The sequence below is a fragment of the Zootoca vivipara genome, chromosome 3 (assembly GCF_963506605.1).
Source record: "Zootoca vivipara chromosome 3, rZooViv1.1, whole genome shotgun sequence".
In the NCBI taxonomy this organism is placed as follows: domain Eukaryota; kingdom Metazoa; phylum Chordata; class Lepidosauria; order Squamata; family Lacertidae; genus Zootoca; species Zootoca vivipara.
Genome location: NC_083278.1, coordinates 92631737 through 92653688, shown reverse-complemented (window position 1 = coordinate 92653688; position 21952 = coordinate 92631737). Strand labels below are relative to the sequence as shown.

Below are 21952 nucleotides of genomic sequence, written 5' to 3'. Positions count from 1 at the left end.
ACAGTTCCTTCAATGAGGGAGCATTTGCAAGCAGAGAGTTTTTCAGCTCGCTCGGCCAATAATGCGAGATGAGCGCGCAACCCCAGAGTCGGTCACGACTGGACCTAATGGTCAGGGGTCCCTTTACCTTTTAAGTAATTGTGAATCTAACTATAGTCTTCATAAAAATTAGGCTACTTTTCAGGGAACAAAATGCACCATGGAAATTCCAAGCAAGGAAACCAAGTGGCTGGCTTACTCTGACAGGATTGTAGTGTTACCTGTGATTTGTGGGTGTATGCCTGCTCTGTAAAAAATAAACACCCAACATTCTGGATTATTATTTTAATAGGGTTACACATGAGAATTAGATTCCTTTCGCCACAGGAAGTAATTGTTGGTCATGATTAATATCCCATCTAATCTCTCTCAATAGTTTTTGTGAGCAATGCTACTTAAGGTGTCTAAATGTACTAGTGGGAATTGAAAATTATAGTGTAGGCCTCTTTCACTAGCTGAAATATTTTAAACCTTATTTCACTGAGGCCAGGAGTGGTGTCAATGTACTTTGTGTGAAAAGTGCAATAGAAGCATTAGTATTTGACAGCCCTTGTTGAAATAAGTGAAATTAATGGAGCTCTTTTCATATACGACAAGGCCATGGCACCCCTTTCATGCTGCTTACAGACAGAGAAAAGTCAATACTTTTTTATTACTTGACGCTGACCTACATTCTGCACTACAAGTGCCAGGCCCACTAATTGGTTTCAGTTGTAAGGAAAGTTTGCCCCAAAGAAACATTGGAGCAGATAAATCAATCTTTTTAGGGTAGCTTAGTGGTTTTGAGCACTTGAAATGACATTTGTGTTGTATTGACAGAAGGGCCTGTTATACTCATTTTGTCATGTCAGAAGCCCTTGTACTAGTTGGAAGTGTTAACCAGTACTAATATATTTAGGCGGGAAGCCCCTCTTTGCTATATCAACATTTTGCCCTAATAGCAGATTGCCGTGTTTGCTTCCCTCCCTCCTTCTGTTAAATAGCACTGCATGGCCATTAAAAGGTCACAGAATGTCTTGCGGCTTCTCAGTTCAAAGCTCTAATTTTGCCATTACAGTCATTAGGATTGCAGGGGAAACTTGGGCGAGGACCCCTAGAGTTAAATGGAGGCAGCCATATTTGTACCATTGATTTGTAAGCAGAACTTCCTACTGTGTCTTTCTCAAATATCTGTGCTATGAAGTGCTCCCAGGTGGTTTATTCAAAATAAAAACATTGTTAGGATAGCAATGGATCGTCTCTTAAAAGAACACACATCTTCCTATTAGCATCTAAGAATATGGCAGGCGAGTGGGAAAAGAAGTCTACCAATTGCATGGTTTTAAACAACAGCGTCCCAGTGACAAATGTAGAAATGGTCTATAATTGTTTCACGGATAAAATAAGGATTGTACTAACTTTGATTTGAAGTGACATGCATCATTCCCCCACCCCCACCCCACAAGCTTGAAGGTTTGTTATTTTAGACTTAAAACTGAGAATGCTGTCTAAGGCTGGATCTAGACACATCAAAGAAGCGTTTCAGTTTAAATCGTAAATTTAAACTGGGAAAACAGGTAAGAGAAAAACGGGACTCCATGTCGCCATCTGGTGGCATAATGTTATATCACACATACAACACATATAAAACGCTTTTTTCTGTACCAGTCTAGATGACTCCTCATACTGTCTTGCTGGGTTGGCAAGAAACCTTGCTACTGTTCCTCACTAAAATGGCAAGCTGACATTATGACAAAATTCATCACTAGGAAACTAGTCTGTATAATAATAATAATAATAATAATAATAATAATAATAATAATAATAATAATTTAATATTTATACCCCGCCCATCTGGCTGGGTTTCCCCAGCCACTCTGGGCGGCTTCCAACAGAAATATTAAAATACACTAATTTCTTATTAAAAGCTTCCCTAAACAGGGCTGCCTTCAGATGTCCTCTAAAAGTCTGGTAGTTATTTTTCTTTTTGACATCTGGTGGGAGGGCGTTCCACAGGGCGGGTGCCACTACCGAGAAGGCCCTCTGCCTGGTTCCCTGTAGCTTTGCTTCTCGCAGTGAGGGAACCGCCAGAAGGCCCTCGGCACTGGACCTCAGTGTCCGGGCAGAGCGATGGAGGTGGAGACGCTCCTTCAGGTATGCTGGACTGAGGCCGTTTAGGGCTTTAAAGGTCAGCACCAACACTTTGAATTGTGCTCGGAAACGTACTGGGAGCCAATGCAGATCTTTCAAGACCGGTGTTATGTGGTCTCGGCGGCTGCTCCCAGTCACCAGTCTAGCTGCTGCATTCTGGATTAATTGTAGTTTCCAGGTCACCTTCAAAGGTAGCCCCACGTAGAGCGCATTGCAGTAGTCCAAGTGAGAGATAACTAGAGCATGCACCACTCTGGCAAGACAGTCCGCGGGCAGGTAGGGTCTCAGCCTGCGTACCAGATGGAGCTGATAAACAGCTGCCCTGGATACAGAATTAACCTGCGCCTCCACGGACAGCTGTGAGTCCAAAATGACTCCCAGGCTGCGCACCTGGTCCTTCAGGGGCACAGTTACCCCATTCAAGACCAGGGAGTCCCCCACACCTGCCCGCCTCCTGTCCCCCACAAACAGTACTTCTGTCTTGTCAGGATTCAACCTCAATCTGTTAGCTGCCATCCAACCTCCAACCGCCTCCAGGCACTCACAATTTATGCAATTGTACAATTTATGCAAACTCTCCTTAATCACTTTATAAAATCATTATTTATCTCACAAGATTTATATACTGCTTGATTGTAAAAAACAAAACAAAAACCCAAAGCACTTTACAAAAAATAACATAGACTAAAGGTACTAAATAACTATATATTGTTACAAGTGGCCCTTTAGTTAGGAGGTATTGCCTTCTATCTAATGTTTTGCTTCATTTTTCTCTAAAGTATATGGGACTTACATTATTATGCTGTTTCTCACAATGATATATGAATTGATTGTAACTGACTGGTTTTTCTTTAAATAGATTGCTAAGCCCTGTTCCCACACAAATATGACATCATATTTTTTTATTTAAAAAAATATGTTAAATGTATTCAGTTCATGTATATGCAGCTTTTGTGTGTATAAATCACCTGCTCTCTCAATATGTGTACCATTTGCTAAATTTTGACACAAATGTAATGAAATAATGCATGTACAAACGTTCATTTTTCAAAAACATGGGTCCTGCTGTTAAACCCATCTATGCATGCATGCACTCAATTGCTAACATCAAATATTATTGAAATAGATATTATATATTGAAGTCCCTAGTTTAAATCAAGATATAGGCACATGCCTGTATAGGCCCTGGTTCAGAGAACTCTTTGAGCTGCAAAAAAGCTACATACACATGGCTGTACTGGCTGATAACTGGTGCCCAATGACCAACCTTTTGCAAAGGGAATCACATGACAAGACATATTGCTTAATCTATAGGATATATATGCATTTTCCAGCTTGCTGGATACAACCGGTCTCTCGTGCAATAGGCTTTTCAGCATTCAGCTGGGGCTATGCACATATATAGCCTTAAATGTTAATTGCACTGATCATCTCTTTAACGGGAAGACAGGAGAGCAATTTGGGAGGTGCTAAATCCAGCCTCCTCCTACTCCTCCCAAACAGTGAGTGAGTGTGACTATTGGCATCCATCTGTCTCAAGAGACAATGGAAGAGTGCATCATTGGGGTTGGAGGGTTGCAGCAGTGTCAATGGAAAGGTTGCTGGTAATGGTGGAGCCCAGGTAGACAAAATTGTCTACCTGGTCACCAATGCTGATACGTGGAGTACTGGCGACTCCTGACCCAAGATGTTGGTATTTGCCAGGCTGATGGTGAGGCTGAACTCATGCAGGCTTGGGCAGAATGGTTGATGGGTCACTGTAGAGCTTACTTGGAGTGTGCTGTCAAGGCTGCTGCATCTGCAAACAACATCTTGCAAATAAAAATCATCATATTTTTGTCTTGGCATGGAGACGTGCCAGGTTGAATAAACCATTGTCATTCCTTGAATGAATATACACTCACTGTCTTTCATCAAGATGAAGGCATATGAGAGCAACAGGGAGGAGAATATGCCAAAAAGAGAGTTGGGGGAGAACAGCTTACTTAAAAAGCAAGTGAATTTTCACTGCTGGATCAGGCTGGAGAACTGTTAATGCGGCAGTTGTTTGCATTCATGATTCCCCATCCAAAATCGGAATATTCAATCATAAACCTGCCTTCATGAATTGAGGTCACCTACGTGGATTGGAACATCAGATTGTATTTGTTGGATTGGGGCAATAGTCTATAAACTGTTCTTCTCTGTCATCATTTTCTTTGCTGCCTTCTTTTGAATTGTGTGTATGGGATAATTAACCTACATGGCAGTCAAATTGTCAATACATTAAAAAGGTCCCTAGGTCTAGTTAAACCTTGTCAGTATAACTGTAGTAGACTATAATCCCTTGGAAGATAATGGGATCAGAAAATGAAAATGCTTTAAAAAAAGGATTCAGAATTTTATCATTCAGCTTTTGGGTTTCTTTGGGCATGTTTATCCAGGCTGTAATTTATTTGGCCTTCTATTATAGTAATATTTTAAATAGTACAGGCGAGTGCATTCCTGGATATAATACAGGTACATCACAGTATAAGGAGGAAACTTTCTCTCATTGTCTCTTGCCATTAGGCTTACCTCAAGGAAAAGCTTGAGGATCCAAGGATATGGGAAATCCTGAATGCTTTTGCACAGTCTGGTGAGACTTTATCTCATATGCTACTGATTCAGAAATACCAAATTCCTTGTCACCCCATGTTAAGAAATATGGTTGTCTTGGGAAAAAAAATTGATATGGGCTTCCTGTTTCCGGCGGTGGGAAATGGCTGACTCCCATACGATCGGACCCCAGCTGTGCCAGTAATTCAGGGCTGATAGCCCTGGCAGACACTCCAGGATGGGGGAGGACTGTCTCGAAGACCAGCAGATTGTCCGAGATTGCCAGCTTGCATTGCACAAGCAGCAGGACACTGGGGGTCAAGAGCACGGCACGGCTGGCACTCTCCGAAGCCACTCCCATCAGCCAGGAATATCTGCTTTGATAAAAGAATTAGATTTGGACAATAAGCAGACATAGTCTGGACCAAAGAAGACCGAGAAAAAACCTCGGGTTACGACCACCTCGGGTTACGACCACCTCGGGTTACGAACTCCACAAACCCAGAAGTATTTTCACCGCACGCACATTCTGCGCATGCACAGAAGCTGTGTGTGCAGTTTGCGCATGCGCAAAATGGCGCTTATGGTTACGACCATTTCGGGTTATGAACTGCAACCCGGAACGGTTCGTGTTTGTAACCCGAGGTACCACTGTACAGTCCCTGGCATTTAAGCTGAGACTTCAAACTTGATTCTCGTCACGATGTTTGGATTATGGAGGAGGACTGGTATGTGCTTTTTTTCAGTTCAATACTTATAATTGGTTTTGTACGCTAAGCCTCATTAAGAATCCTAATTTATTTTGAGAAGTACAGATGGACTTCTAGTTATAATCAAATGCTCAACAGCACAACTTTGTTTGGTTTGAAAGACTTGATAAAGAAAAGAAGAATTAAGATGGTGCCTGTGTCGCAGCAAAAATAGAAAAATGAAAGTTTCCCCCTGTTTTGAGGGAAGTGGGAGTGCTTGTTGTCTGACTTTGCAATGATTCGAGACAATAATTGGAGATAAAATACAGAACATTTGTTTGCAGCACTTTCATTAAAAGTGAGAGAGAAGGCTAAATGGATGTCCAGTAGCCTCCCTCCTAGGGCCCGGGAGGGGGGATTGCGTGGTCTCTGAAAGCCGATCGATCGTCAAATGATTTATATCTGTGGAATGCAAACATATGCCTAACATCAAAGACAGATTTGGACAACAGCCTGGAGGGGAATAATTTATGGGAGTTGTTGCGCCATTAAACTTCAAAAGAAGAACTGGATAACAGCTTGGATCAGAGATTGGAATGAAGAAGGAGAAGTTGCGCTGCCAAACAAGTTGGAAAAACTGGACATTTTAAAATAAAACTGTGGTCGATGGATGTAAGGATATATGATTATGTTATATCACACATACAACACATATAAAACGCTTTTTTCTGTACCAGTCTAGATGACTCCTCATACTGTCTTGCTGGGTTGGCAAGAAACCTTGCTACTGTTCCTCACTAAAATGGCAAGCTGACATTATGACAAAATTCATCACTAGGAAACTAGTCTGTATAATAATAATAATAATAATAATAATAATAATAATAATAATAATAATTTAATATTTATACCCCGCCCATCTGGCTGGGTTTCCCCAGCCACTCTGGGCGGCTTCCAACAGAAATATTAAAATACACTAATTTCTTATTAAAAGCTTCCCTAAACAGGGCTGCCTTCAGATGTCCTCTAAAAGTCTGGTAGTTATTTTTCTTTTTGACATCTGGTGGGAGGGCGTTCCACAGGGCGGGTGCCACTACCGAGAAGGCCCTCTGCCTGGTTCCCTGTAGCTTTGCTTCTCGCAGTGAGGGAACCGCCAGAAGGCCCTCGGCACTGGACCTCAGTGTCCGGGCAGAGCGATGGAGGTGGAGACGCTCCTTCAGGTATGCTGGACTGAGGCCGTTTAGGGCTTTAAAGGTCAGCACCAACACTTTGAATTGTGCTCGGAAACGTACTGGGAGCCAATGCAGATCTTTCAAGACCGGTGTTATGTGGTCTCGGCGGCTGCTCCCAGTCACCAGTCTAGCTGCTGCATTCTGGATTAATTGTAGTTTCCAGGTCACCTTCAAAGGTAGCCCCACGTAGAGCGCATTGCAGTAGTCCAAGTGAGAGATAACTAGAGCATGCACCACTCTGGCAAGACAGTCCGCGGGCAGGTAGGGTCTCAGCCTGCGTACCAGATGGAGCTGATAAACAGCTGCCCTGGATACAGAATTAACCTGCGCCTCCACGGACAGCTGTGAGTCCAAAATGACTCCCAGGCTGCGCACCTGGTCCTTCAGGGGCACAGTTACCCCATTCAAGACCAGGGAGTCCCCCACACCTGCCCGCCTCCTGTCCCCCACAAACAGTACTTCTGTCTTGTCAGGATTCAACCTCAATCTGTTAGCTGCCATCCAACCTCCAACCGCCTCCAGGCACTCACAATTTATGCAATTGTACAATTTATGCAAACTCTCCTTAATCACTTTATAAAATCATTATTTATCTCACAAGATTTATATACTGCTTGATTGTAAAAAACAAAACAAAAACCCAAAGCACTTTACAAAAAATAACATAGACTAAAGGTACTAAATAACTATATATTGTTACAAGTGGCCCTTTAGTTAGGAGGTATTGCCTTCTATCTAATGTTTTGCTTCATTTTTCTCTAAAGTATATGGGACTTACATTATTATGCTGTTTCTCACAATGATATATGAATTGATTGTAACTGACTGGTTTTTCTTTAAATAGATTGCTAAGCCCTGTTCCCACACAAATATGACATCATATTTTTTTATTTAAAAAAATATGTTAAATGTATTCAGTTCATGTATATGCAGCTTTTGTGTGTATAAATCACCTGCTCTCTCAATATGTGTACCATTTGCTAAATTTTGACACAAATGTAATGAAATAATGCATGTACAAACGTTCATTTTTCAAAAACATGGGTCCTGCTGTTAAACCCATCTATGCATGCATGCACTCAATTGCTAACATCAAATATTATTGAAATAGATATTATATATTGAAGTCCCTAGTTTAAATCAAGATATAGGCACATGCCTGTATAGGCCCTGGTTCAGAGAACTCTTTGAGCTGCAAAAAAGCTACATACACATGGCTGTACTGGCTGATAACTGGTGCCCAATGACCAACCTTTTGCAAAGGGAATCACATGACAAGACATATTGCTTAATCTATAGGATATATATGCATTTTCCAGCTTGCTGGATACAACCGGTCTCTCGTGCAATAGGCTTTTCAGCATTCAGCTGGGGCTATGTAAGGATATATGATTATAGACATGATTGAGAATCGCAGTGCCAGGGACGGAGGACTTTAAAATGACAAGATTGGAATGTGGGAAACAGGAAAACAACAAGAAAAGCAGGAATGAGACAGCGGAAATATGCTTCAGAGGTCCAGACTATGGGAAGCCTGGAAAAATTAATAATTAACGATTTGGATTACAATTTGGTCTCTTTTTTAGTTTATTGTTTTTAATTGGTATATTGTATTTGGAATATTATAATTGGCTGTTCGTATTAGGAAACTAATAAAAATGATTTAAAAGAAAAAAAATGATATGATGAATGTTTTGCAATAATGTTACAGGGAGGTAGCCGTGTTGGTCTGACGTAGTCGAAACAAAATTAAAAGATTCCTTCCAGTAGCACCTTAGAGACCGACTAAGTTTGTCATTGGTATGAGCTTTTGTGTGCATGGTATCTGAATAAGTGTGCATGCACACGAAAGCTCATACCAATGACAAACTTAGTTGGTCTCTAAGCTGCTACTGGAAGGAGTTTTCCAATAATGTGACATTTTGAAATAGCTCCACTCTGTTCCCCCCCCCCTTTTTATTTTGATGATTTTCCTTTTATGTACTTTCCAGAAATTTTCTAGTAAATTTGAAACTGAAAAAAAAGAAAAGGAAAAGTTTAGAGCTTTAGACTAGTGGATGACTTTTTTTCTGGGATAAATCAAGAAAGGTACGCAGAGTGACTTTCTTGCCGACATTGCTAGCATTATTGGCACTGACTCTTCCTCAGGGCTTGCCCAAAATATTTTGCTTTTTGAGGCAGAGAATAAATGGTGCACCTTCCCAAGTCAAAGTGCATAGTATCCAAAGCTGATCAAGTTATTTTGGCATATGAAGCAGAAAGGTCTACAAGCATCTCTCCCCCTTCATGGCAGTAAAAATAATAATAAAATAACAACAATTTACTTCCCTTTCATGAAACCTAAAATCATAGAATTGTAGAGTTGGTAATCTAGTCCAGTGGTAGAAGAGGCAACCTCACTCAGCCTTAGGGGCGAGGAGCCAGCCACTAACGCTGCTGGCTAGGGTTGATGAAAACTGGAGTCCAACAACATCTAGACCAATGTTTTCCAAACTTGGGTCTCCAGCTGTTTTTGGACTACAATTCCCATCATCCCTGACCACTGGTGCTGCTAGCTTGGGATGATGGGAGTTGTAGTCCAAAAACAGCTGGCGACCCAAGTTTGGAAAGCCCTGATCTAGAGGACCACAGGTTTCCCACCCTGCTCTACCTAATGGTAGAGCCAGCCCTGTTAGAATTCCTTCTTCTTTTCCCGCTACTGATCACTACTGCCACTGCAATTACCAAAAAGAACAAAAGAAACAGAACAGTGTCACCATTCAGGAGAACAGTGCCCCCACGATCAGATCCAGTTGTTTAAATACTCAGCTGTGAGTGTGTAGCGAAATAGCCTTTAAACAAGACAAGCAGTACAGCTGCCAACATAAAGTAATCTTACGCTGAGGGAATGAATGGCACAGTGGACTTCCTTTTTGTCATTTTGACTTGGATTTGAAGCCGGGTGTGGGCTTAGTTCCAGCTCAAAAAGCCATTCACTTCAAAGGCACCTAAATTGTCCCAAGGAGCTAATTCTGGCAGTCGGTTGTTATTGTCTGGCAAGTCATCCTAATAGCAAAAGCCGTCTGCTCTCTCAAATCAGTGCTTATTTTGGGGATCAGAAATGACTGGACCTTGTTTTATGCAGACGAGAGTGGTAGGAGCAGAGGTACACTCTGAGAGGAATGCTGACAGCTGTTTTTCTGCTCATATTTTATTTTGATTTCCTAATAAGTTAATTATGATGGGATGTTCCTTTCATACCCTCAATAGAGCCCATGATTCTTATCGGGAACACAGAGCAGCTGACAAGTGTAGTTTTCATTGAGTACAGGATAAAGAGAGATGTGTATAGTCTCTGCGTCTGTCACATTATTGGAATCTGACACAACTCCCCTCCCCCGAACATCTGTATTATAAAAAGAAGAAGTTTCTAGCTCTCATGGTAAAGGAAAACTCATGATAATTATATTGTAAAGAATCAGAAGCCAAAGGGGTGCTAGTCTGTTTATTGAATGGACATTACGGTATTCTGCTATCCCCCCACGTAGCCCCTGTCCATCCCTCTGTCACTCGATATGCAAAACAGCACATTAAATACAAGACACTCTGGGAGGGTGTGATATAACATGAACATAGATAGCCCATAAGAATCAGAGCCAAAATTCAATATTCTGCCAGAGGGCAAGAGCCAGAAGTTCTAGTCTGAAGCACTGCCAAGTGTACGGACTGATTCAAAGCTGGAATTTTAATCACATTTGAGGTGAAAGAGCCAGGGAAGAGTTTTGGTTTCCCTCCCTTAAGTGCTCACTGGTGTACTCAGGAATGTGGCAGATCACTGGATCCTGATTTTTATTCAGAAATGTTAAAAAGAGAGAGTATGTGGATACTGTAAATATTTACAAGATGTAACTGAAATTATATTGTTTGATAAATACAGACAATTAAAGATTCAAATTAGAACAACCGTAAGTAATTGATAACACTGAAACTGTTATGAGGAACATTCTTTTGGTTCATTCTACATTTTCTCTTCAATCTGTAATGTGTATGTGTCGGACCGTTATAATGAGTTGAATGTGTGTTTCCTTTTAAAAAAAATCTGTATAATATATACAATCTACATGTTAAACTATGATACTGGAAAATTCAAAAGTGTGTGAGAGAGAGAGCTCAGTCGGCATAGCATGAGAGTCTTAATCTTGGTCATGGGTTTGAGCCCCACATTGGGCAAAAGATTCCTGCTTTGCAGGGGGTTGGACTCTCCTGGTCCCTTCCATCTCTGTGATTCCATGATTCTATGGACATTTTATTCATGCAGTGTTTACAGATCTCTTCAAACTGAATTGAAGTGAAAAGCAAACCAGCTATGATATAAAATACAAACACACACCATAAAACAAAAACAGATTAGATTGCCCATCTTCTTCCCATGAACAAGGTGGAAACGGAATCCTGCCTTCCTGCTCCATCCATCCGGCATGCCTATTCCACCAGATGTTTACATGCAGTCATCATAAGTTTGAATAGAATGCCCATGTGAAAAATCCAACCTGTGTAGGCTCAAATTAGACAGCCTTTGGGGCTTGCTGGAGTCAATCAACTGCGCTTTTTAGACCTATGTACGTTTAACTTTTTATGCATGTATTCATGTGAGGATGTTCAGGTGCAGGCAGCAAGCGGTATGAGAAAGGGTAGTATTGTTACACTGTCACGCACTGGGAGATTATCAGGGAGAAAGTTCCATTCAGTCTGGGCTGCAGTCAATATAACATGGAACGCTCCAATTTAATTTTCCCCAAACTTTCCCTTTTTGTTTTCTCTAGGACTTCTTAACCGTGCTACCATCGATTCCTCTGTTTGCAAAGTTTGGCCAAGCCTATTCCAGAGCTGGAGCAGTAGTGTGATTTCTCTACCAACCCAGTCTACGATTTTTTAAACACTTGAAATAAAGGGGTTTTTTGTTTGTTTTTTTGAAAATGTGAAGCAAAGCAATTACTTATGATTGCCATGTACTACCTGCAGACAATCCTAGTTTTGGAATTCTGAAATAATGGTTCTAAGCAGCCAGCAAGTTACATCATGCAGCATTTTGTGTGTGAAGGACATCCACAGAGACAGATCTCCATCTTCAGAAATTCTTAACTGTAGGTATTTCTAGTCAGTTTTCTCTGTTAGCAAGATTGCAGATCAAAGTAACTGGTGGAATAAACTCAACGATCTGAAGAATTAAATCAATTTACTTACTCAGGTAAGAGATGTAGCCCTTTTTCTGTGGGAAAAATAAATGAATAAAAAATGCTTACCCTGTTAATAATGCATTATCATCTCCCTATGATTGAAATGATCAGTTGATAATGTGATGTAATACTCATATTGGCAAAGCACCATGAGGTGAATATATATGCACCCCATTCCTAAATATACTTGCTAGTGAGTAAGTCCCTTTTAATTTCATTGAAAATATCAGGGCTGCCATGGGAAATAGTCATGTTGTCCACCCGGCTCCTCACATGGTTCTCAGTTCCTGATGTTACTCCTATAGTCTCTTGCACTCTTTCTCTTTCTCTATTGCTGATCCTTGTATCTTTTTTTTTATTACGGGCACAGAGGGCATTCAGGGTTTATGTCACCAGTTTAGCGTCAATATAGAATTTTCTTGCTCCCCTGATCTGCTTCTTAGGTATTCCTAGTACATAGAACTGGGATGAAGAGCCCTCACAGAAGTTGAGCCCTCACACAGGCAAATTCTTAAATGCTAGGGTAGACTCAGCCATATTATTTTACAAACTTCCATAGTTATCAGGCAACATCAGATAACATCAGCAAAGACACGAAGAACAGAGAAATCAACCTCTCAGGGGCAGGTGCAACACATTCATCATTTTCTAAATGACAGCAGTACAAATCAAATATGTCAGGCATTTTTTTTCCCAAGCATATTTGGCTGCCTTTTTGTACTTTTGAGGAGCTGATCAAATTCAAACTTTTGAAAGTTTCGTATTTATGTCCTGCAGCGGGAAACGAAGGTCCTTTAATTCTGGTAAGTGAGGGACGCAACCCGAGCAAGTTAATTTTGCCAAATATATCGGAGTGCTTTTGTTCTTTGTTCAGGGGGCTGAACGGAAGACACTCGCACAAAGGTGTTGATGAATAAGGGATGCCATAGTAATTTTTAGATGTGAGGGCTATCTCTTTGATTGCTCCAGCTTCAAGGTAGTTCATCTCTTCATGATAATTCACCCTGTGTTGTTACTTATCTTTCTACCACATTTTCCCATCAGTCCGATTAGAACTGGCAATGCCTTTATCAGATTAATCTTTCTTTCTTGGTTTCTTTTAAATATCTCTGACCCCAAGATAAACATAACCTATGCCAAGCAAGCCATCACTGAAGCTGCTGGAGTTTTCAGTTGCTGATGATACTCTGCATATATTAAGGTTAAAAAGAGTACTTCCAATTCACTCTAATCCACTCACTCATCTATTGTGTGGCCTTTTTTTCAATCTCTTTTCTTTTCTTCCTCCCAAACAGGGCAATTTTAATAATCCTTTCCATGTGCAAAAATATGCCTGCGATTTTTATGAGACAGACTTAGGAGATGACTACACTATACCCATTTTTCACTAATGTAATTTTGTAGGAAAGAGTGCACTTAAAAGCAATGGATATGGATGTTATTTATTTCAGAAATTCATGCCCGTGTCTACCTCCAGGCATATCTTACTACAACTACCGCTTTGCAAGCTGAAGGCTGGAATCCTTCCTCTAACTGCTCGGCTAGGAGTTGTTAAACCACAACTGAGGCAATTAAATAGCTTAAAAGAAGAAGAATGGAAAAGGGCCCTTAGTGTCACTTCCACTTCCTTCTGATTAAAGAACAGTATTAGTTCTTAACTTGGCAATTCAGTTATTTATTTAAAATGCTTTTATTCTCTTGTTCTGGTATTTGGCCCCCATCTCACTACTGATTATGCTACCAGAAGAACAACAGTGTCTGAATTTTGGGAACAGGTTCAGGAAAAAAAAACTTTTCCAATTTGGGGATTGTGGAATAGCTCAGTTTACCCAAATCAAACCAGGGTACGTTCACCCTAGACCAGTTTTAACTGTGAGCTGGACAAAATTATGATGGACCTTATATTATGACTGACACCTGAGCAATAGAGGACAAGCCAAGTCATTGTCACAAGTACACAACATTTTAAAATGTCAGCAAAAGCATCTTTGGGGCAGCATGGTATAAAACAAAACTACTCTTCCTGCCCATTATTCAACCTCTACCTTTCGTTATAATTATGGTTTATGGTGACAACTGAGATATGAATCAATATATGGCACCGTGGCAGTTTCAAGGTCCCATCGTTTACACATTTCCTGGTAATACGAGTCATGGCAAAATCGCATCCATTGCAGAACAGCCTTCTCTCATTCTAAGTAAATCAGAAACTTTGTGACCTTTTGAGTCTTTACCAAGATGCTGGCAAGGTAAGAAAATTTGCATAATATGGAAGCCCGATATAAAATGTATTCCAGAACAACTCTCACAAGCTTGAAGAATCATAGTTGACACAATTCGTCCATCTGACAAAGTAAGCCCTAGTTTGCAAAAGTTTGCCTGGTGGCTTTTAAATGCTTGGACTACATTTCCCACCTGGAACACTAGATTGGCAAATGCTGCCTTATCCCAACTTTAAAGTGCCATGGGAGTTTTTTAATGCATGAAAACTAAACCAGACAGTGGTCGATTTTGCCCAGTATTATCACTTTGGCATGATTGCAGATAGTAATATTTCTATCCCAGCTACCTGCAATACTAGGGCTTGAATCTGAGACCTCCTACAATCTGCTTTCTAACCAAAAATTATGCCTTGTGAAGAATAACAGACCAACCACTGGCACATTCTGTTTCTTAAATTTTTGTGCCACCTTTACTCTGTATTCACCAGAGTTACAAACTAGTAGCCTAAACCTAGTTTCATCAATGGGACAGCACACAGCAACTTCTCCAACCCATTCACCGTAGAAAGGGGAAATTAAGTGACTGCCCCTAATACAGAAGCCAGTAACTGCAGTGGAATCATAAATACTGTACTTTTCCATGTATAAGACTGGTTTTTTACTTTAATGTTCAAAATCTGGGCTCGTCTTATACATGGATAGTATCTCCTCCCATTTTCTTAAATTGGAGTCCCGCAAAATAAGGGGTGTCTTATACATTTGACCGTCTTATAGATGGAAAAATATGGTATATGGATAAATGGAGGCTGTGGAAGACAATGTTTGGGCAATTTAGAATACCTCAGAGGTCCAAGTGCATCCAGCCCTCACATACACCACTCAGATCCCAGCTTCTCCTTATGGGTCACATATATTACTTGATACCCTGCTCTGTATTCCTGTCTGTGGCACAAAAAAGCACAACTACCACCACGTTAAAACAAATAAAAAATTCCAACTTACAACACTCTCCCCTCCCCAAACCAAAGTAACTTCTTTTTTAAAAAATGCACAATTTATTCCAATGATGATATAGACGGGTTGTTAAATTTTCATTACTACCTCAGTATTCCAGAGCTCCTGATTATAAGGAAGCAATGTTGAATGCAAGTATTGTCTTTTCAAATAATAAGAAAAGCAATCTCTCTCTCTCTCTCTCTCTCTCTCTCTCTCTCTCTCTCTCTCTCTGTGTGTGTGTGTGTGTGTGTGTGTGTGGTCTTACCAAACGCTGGGGGTGGGGAGGATGCTGGATTTTATCAATGTAATAAAGGAGGAACGCTAGAGAGAGCCAATTTTATTTCATCTACTATATTGGTGAAATCCCTCTTAAGGCTTACCCGTGTGTAATACCACACAAGAATCTCAGAAACAGATGGAAGCTGTTTTACCCAGGAACTTATCCTAGTGAGGTAGAGAGGGCCAGATGGCCCAGCTCTCCAAATAAAATCTTTCAGAGTATTTAAAGTAAGTAAAGATTTTATTAATATTGATGGTTGGACATAGCGTAATACACAAGGAAGATTAATTACAAACCCTAATTAAATGTAGCAGAGTGGAAGAAGCAAAGCACAGTTTGGCACAGAGCAACTTTTCTGTTCTCGCTCAGGCCAGGCAGCTGCATTGTGAGAACGCTCAAAAGAGTAGACCCAGGAAAGCAAAGGTGGGCCCTTTAAGGTCACTTGGAGGATTCCAAGTGCATTCATTAACCCTATTGTGTTGCTTTGGAATGTAAAAACCTACTTTCAGAACACTAAGCTTTTTATCAAATCAAAACAAGTCACACATTCTATATGCATTCTAACATTTCATTCAAAGTAAGCCATGATTGGCTTTTGCCCGCAAGAGAGCCAAACCTAGTCCCAGAGCAGTTGCTGCTGGTGAATCAGGGGTTATTCCCAGACTATGTAGCTGTTTATTCAGGGGTGCAAGCCCACCCAGAATAGGCCATCAACCTATTCTATACTTGGGAACTACTGGCCCACAGCATCTCTGTCTTGTCAGGATTCAGCTTTAGTTTATTGGTAGCAATCTGGCAGGGAAGAGTGGACCCACTGTAATGCAGTGCTTTCAATTCCCAGCCCTCTGAGTTATTCCTGAAGAACACCATGGCACTAGGAGCCAGCCCTACTATAGGCAGAATGAGGAAGTCGCTTCAGACAGCAGATACTGGGAAGCAGCTCTGGTCATTCCTCCTAAGCCCTTGCACTCTGTTGGTGATTAAAGCTGTGTGTGATAAACAGCCTGTGACACACCCCTGCCAAAAAATGGTACTCTGAGCAGAATGGTGGGTTATAAATCTATTCAACCATCATAATAGTTTGCCCAAATATGGTTAAGTATATCTAACAGTGTTCCATGCATGTAAGCTACCTAACGAAAAATACACAGGTCATCATTTTCTCTGCAATTTTCATGGTAGCTTATCTTTACACATTTTATTATTAATTTTATGATGGCCATTAAAGACCTTCCAGTGCTTTCTAGATTCCCTGAGAAACAGTGAATATACTGCATATATGGTTTTTAATCATCTAATTAAATGTAGACCCAACAGCTCTACTATATGCGGCTTAGGACCCTCGTACCTACGGGACCGCCTCTCCCGGTATGACCCACAGAGGACATTACGGTCCACAAATAATAACATATTGGAGATCCCGAGTCACAAGGTGGCTAGGCTGGCCTCGACCAGGACCAGGGCCTTCTCAGTACTGGCCCCGACCTGGTGGAACGCTCTGTCCCAGGAGACTAGGGCCCTGCGGGATTTGTCATCTTTTCGTAGGGCCTGCAAGACAGAGCTGTTTCGTTTGGCCTTCGGACTGACGCAGTCTGACCCCACGGTTACCCTCCCCTAAGGTTTTATTTATAATGGTTTTATCTTATTCGTAGATTTTTAATTTTAAAATTGAATTTTAACATTGTATTATTCTGTTGTTTTAACTGAAATGTTTCTTTTATATTTGTGTTGATATTATTTGTTGTTAGCCGCCCTGAGCCCGGTCTTGACTGGGAAGGGCGGGGTATAAATAAAAATTATTATTAATTATTATTATTATATTATTACATACATCACTGCAATTAATATATTGTGCATGCCCCAAAGAGGGAGCCATTGAAATCACATATATTGCAGCAGGTGTATTATATTTTAATGCTTTAAAGCATTTTGCATAAGCACATATACTAGGTGTCTCAAATCACCATTTCTATAAATGATCCTAACCTGAAGCGTGATGGATATTTTGTTATTGTTGTTGTTTAGTCATTTAGTCGTGTCCGACTCTTCGTGACCCCATGGACCAGAGCACGCCAGGCACTCCTGTCTTCCACTGCCTCCCGCAGTTTGGTCAAACTCATGTTCGTAGCTTTGAGAACACTGTCCAACCATCTCGTCTTCTGTCGTCCCCTTCTCCTTGTGCCCTCAATCTTTCCCAACATCAGGGTCTTTTCCAAGGATTCTTCTCTTCTCATGAGGTGGCCAAAGTATTGGAGCCTCACCTTCAGGATCTGTCCTTCCAGTGAGCACTCAGGGCTGATTTCCTTCAGAATGGATAGGTTTGATCTTCTTGCAGTCCATGGGACTCCCAAGAGTCTCCTCCAGCACCATTTTGTTATTAGTGTAACTAAAAAAAGAAATCACCATAAGTGGATGTGATGTCCTTCCTCCAAGCACTGTACCATGGGACAGCTACTCCACAAAACCTAGACCTCAGTGTTAGCTACTACCTTTTTTATTTTTTGCCCAGGCAAAAAAGTCCCTGGGCAAAAGTTCCTTCTTGGAAAAGAGACACAAACCTGTGTAGGCCAGTGATGTAGGGATTCAGGAAGGACTTGCTTCCCGGGAAACATTTGACTCTCCAAATACAACGTGCTAGACTGCAACTCCCATCATTTCTGTATTTGCATTGCTGTCTGTGTGGCTGATGGTTGGTTTGTTTCCTTTTTATAACACTTCATGCCAGAATAGAATTCCAAGTATTAAAAAAAACGAATTGTGTGTCTATTAAAATATAACACATGTAATTAAAATGCACAATTTGGAGTCCAACAACCTATGCAGAGGCTATGTCTGAAAAGCCAGCTCTGGTATCTGGAGGGAATACTGGATTCTGTGTAAGAGAAGGGCTACTCTCAAGCCCTACACCCTCCTTCATCACCCCGCCCCACAACTACTTAACTGCTGACAGACAGCTCAAGCCCTACACCCTCCTTCATCACCCCACCCCACAACTACTTAACTCTCTTTTCTCCCTTCCACCACTCTCTTCCCATCACTGGGCTGGTCTTTAGTAGACTTACCACACAGCTTGCCAGGTGGAAGGTGAGGTGGCAGGCCATAGTGGGCATTCTAATGGGGCAGAGGGGCATGGGGCAGTGACAAGGCAATAATGGACACAGTGGTTATTATTATTAGGCAGCTGCCACCTAAGTTTCCTCACAACTGGCCCCAACACTCCAGCAGATGGTGCTGCATAAGGGCCGGAGCCAATGGCCATTGTGGGGGAATTTAAACAGCATAATTTGTATTTTGTTTTTTTAAGGAGCCAACCCAGCCCACTGCAGGCAGATTTACATAGTCGTGCATCTGACCAGGGGCTCAGGATTTCCCCAAGCATAACTAGTGCTGATGTTGGGTCTGGACCTGGCTTTACGGTTCTGTGCACTTGGGGTTCGGAGTTGGGTTGCACAGTGAACCTTCTCGTTCCCCATCTTCCTGATTCAGGTCTGTGTGAGTCCCTCCTTGCTATAGGAAAAAATGAACGGATGCCTTGGAAGGTGGAACTGTGTGCGTTTTACAATAGGCAAAGGCCTGTTTACCAAAAGCAGCAGCTCTGTGTCTCATTCCCAACTCCTCAGTGGATACACTAATCGGCACTTTGCCTGCTGAATTTCAGACTGTACTGCAAATTGTTGAACGCTGATAGTTTAAAGCAAAAGGAGCCTGGCTAGAAATTAGGTGGTTACTCAAGGATTCCAGTCCATTACCCCCAATGTTATGTTCACAACAATCCTGTGGGGTAGGTTAGCTGAAAAATAGCAACCAAGGTTAACCACTGAACATATGAAGACACTTTATACAATCATAGCATTAGTCCATCTAGGCCATTATTGTCTACACTGACTGGCAGCTGCCCTTGACTTCATGGGGATTTGAGGCTGATTCCCCCTAGTCTTGGTCTGACACTAACTCCTGCCAGCCCCAGCCAAATGGGAATTCAAATCCAGCAATCTCCAGAGACCCACAAGTTCCCTATGGCTGCTCTAACTATTACCACATCATTTCTCTGCTATGGCTGCCTTCTCTGCCTGTAAAACAAACAACTAAGAAATCCCAAGGTAATTTGTACCGCTTTGTACAAAGTTTTTGTTTCTGTTTTTAAAAAAGGAAAATAAGTACTGATGACTTAGCTCTCGTTATTTCAGAGCTAAGGTGGTGTGCTGTGATTAATGGTTTAATTTAATAGGGCACAATGTAGCACTTTCTTCCAAAACACAGTTGAGTTATTGTAGGACTTTACATCAGAGAGCGGAAAAACAAAACTATGACTCAAGCCATGCTCTGAAGTGATTTAATAGTTTGCTGGAGTATTGCTCACATTGCAAAAGAATGGTGAATGAGTTCCTATAATCTATGACTTACTGGCTGTTTCTAAGTGTTTCTGGCTGTGTCAATAAATTGTTCACAGCTCTAATTGTGTTAATGAATTGAACATAATTAAACTTACAGCATGTCATGAGCTTCCTCTGGCAAACACAGTTGGTTTCTTAAGTGAGACTTCCAGTGGGGGTGGGGGTGGAGGGAAAGCCCAGCCTTTGCCACCCCTGGTATTTAAAATGCCATAAACTTTCACTGGGAAAACCCATAGAAATTAAAGGGGGTGATACTAAATCTCTTTAGCGATTGCAGCAGGAAACAAAGTGGGGTGCATTCTAACATGCTGCATATGCAGACTGTGTTCTCACAAAAGCAATCAAGATATGGGAAATGTGGGGAAGATCCCAGCTTCAATCCACAGCATCTCCAGGTAGGGCTGGGAATGTCCACAGCCTGAAATCCTGGACAGCTGCTGACCTGGCTTTGGTCCAAGGCAGCTTCCAATATGTATTCTTATCTGGTATCTTCCAAGTTCAGAGACAATCTGAGATGCAAGGAGGAATTTGAAGGGGGAAGCCAAGGAGGCAGCTACAGAAGACAGCCAGTGGGGTATAGCGGATAGAGCAGCCTTTCCCCAACCTGGTGCCCTCCAGGTATTTTTGACCACAACTCCATCAGCTGCAGCCTGCACAGCTGGAACACTTTTCCCAGGATCCCTGCATGGTGCCACCCTTCTCATTCCCTTCAAATTTCCCTTCAAAAACTTTTGGATGATCATCCCCTTTACTTCCATGCTCTAAACAGTAACATTTGGCTTGACACAGCATACTGTATATCCTGTTCCTGTTTTTGCTGCCTTCCCTTGGGAAAGTGAAATTTGTAAATGTTTGGGATTTTAGAAATCAGGTTCAAATCCTAAAGGCTTGCCAGTGTTTGAAATTTGTGTGAAATTTGTGTTCCTTCCAAATGTACTAAACGTAGCCTAGGAATCACACAGCAGTGAAACTCCAAGAGCACCACAATCTTGAAACTTTGTGAGGCACATTTGATGTGCTTGCCAACACCCAAAACTCTGATGCAGACACCCACTCCACATATGTATTGGTGACCTCAGTGTGATAGATTGCAGTGGCCATGTGGCAAATTGCATTTATCATGCAATTTTGGCTGTCTCCTTTGCCCTCTGCCCACTAATTTATCACCACTGGGAGTACTTCTAAGATTCACAACATCTGAGCACCATCAATGAAACACCATTACCTTTAAATCCAACTGCCAGCGTACATAAAGCAGTTTTTGCTAATTGTAGCAAACCCTGGAGACACCACCAACCATTTCTTAATACATTCCATGCAATTTTAATTGCACATATTGCCCAAGTATTAAAGCAACATAACGACTGGGGGTTTTTTTTATTAAAAAAAACTGATCTGATTGCACGAGAATGATCAGCTGAGATTTCTCCATTCAATGTATGCTGACAAATGATAAAAATGTATATTGACAAATAAACACCGAGATGTATCAATTCAAACTAAGAAAATACGAAGTATTCAAATGGTTATTCAAACAGATGCAAGGATTAGCAGATGAAATAGAGTTATATAGCCCAGGCCTATGTGTGTTTACTCAGAAGAAAGCCTCACATTTACTATTCTGTTGGATTTCCTCCAAAGTTTAAGACTGTAGCCTTTGGACAAAAATGAGGCCTAAATGGCGCCCAGCGCAACAATTTCCCATCAAATAATTATGTGCATTGTTGTTAGTTAAGGATCCCTGGGATCATAACTTTGTGAGGCATGAACCATAATACCGGTACCTAGAATTATTTTTTATTTTTTTGGAGTGGGTGTGCTTTTAAAGGTAGTGTGCATGGAACTACATAAACTGAATCAGAGCATTGGTCAATCTGAAATCTACATACAGTATTGAGATCCTGAAGCAAGCCTTCACAGATTAGCTAACAGAGCTACCCATATGCTGAAACAAAGCACTTTCTGTTACACTTCCCATTGTGTGATATTGTTGCCACTTAGAGCAATTTGGAAGTGTCTGAGATGTAGAATTACGGTACCTCCACTGTGCCCAGTGGCTCCTCTCTGGAGAAAGACATATTAAGACTGCACTGTGCATACAGAATATATAGTACATGCCTGATGATCAGGTATGATGCACTTGTTTTATTCAACATATCCAAATATTTAGTAGTCAT

At 41.3% G+C, this 21952-nt stretch overlaps 1 protein-coding gene across 4 annotated transcripts in view; it reads left to right on the top strand.

Moving 5' to 3' along the window:
• Positions 1-15282, top strand: part of SPATA17 (spermatogenesis associated 17) — an 83257-nt gene extending 67975 nt beyond the window's left edge. For 3 of the 4 annotated variants that reach the window (XM_060272994.1, XM_035111352.2, XM_060272995.1), the window contains exon 9: positions 11470-15282. In XM_060272994.1, coding sequence (XP_060128977.1) covers positions 11470-11550 — 81 coding nt within the window. In that variant the 3' untranslated portion in view covers positions 11551-15282. The remainder of the gene's footprint in view (positions 1-11469) is intronic. The other variant, XM_035111349.2, reaches the window with a different exon arrangement.
• Positions 15283-21952: the final 6670 nt, after the last annotated feature.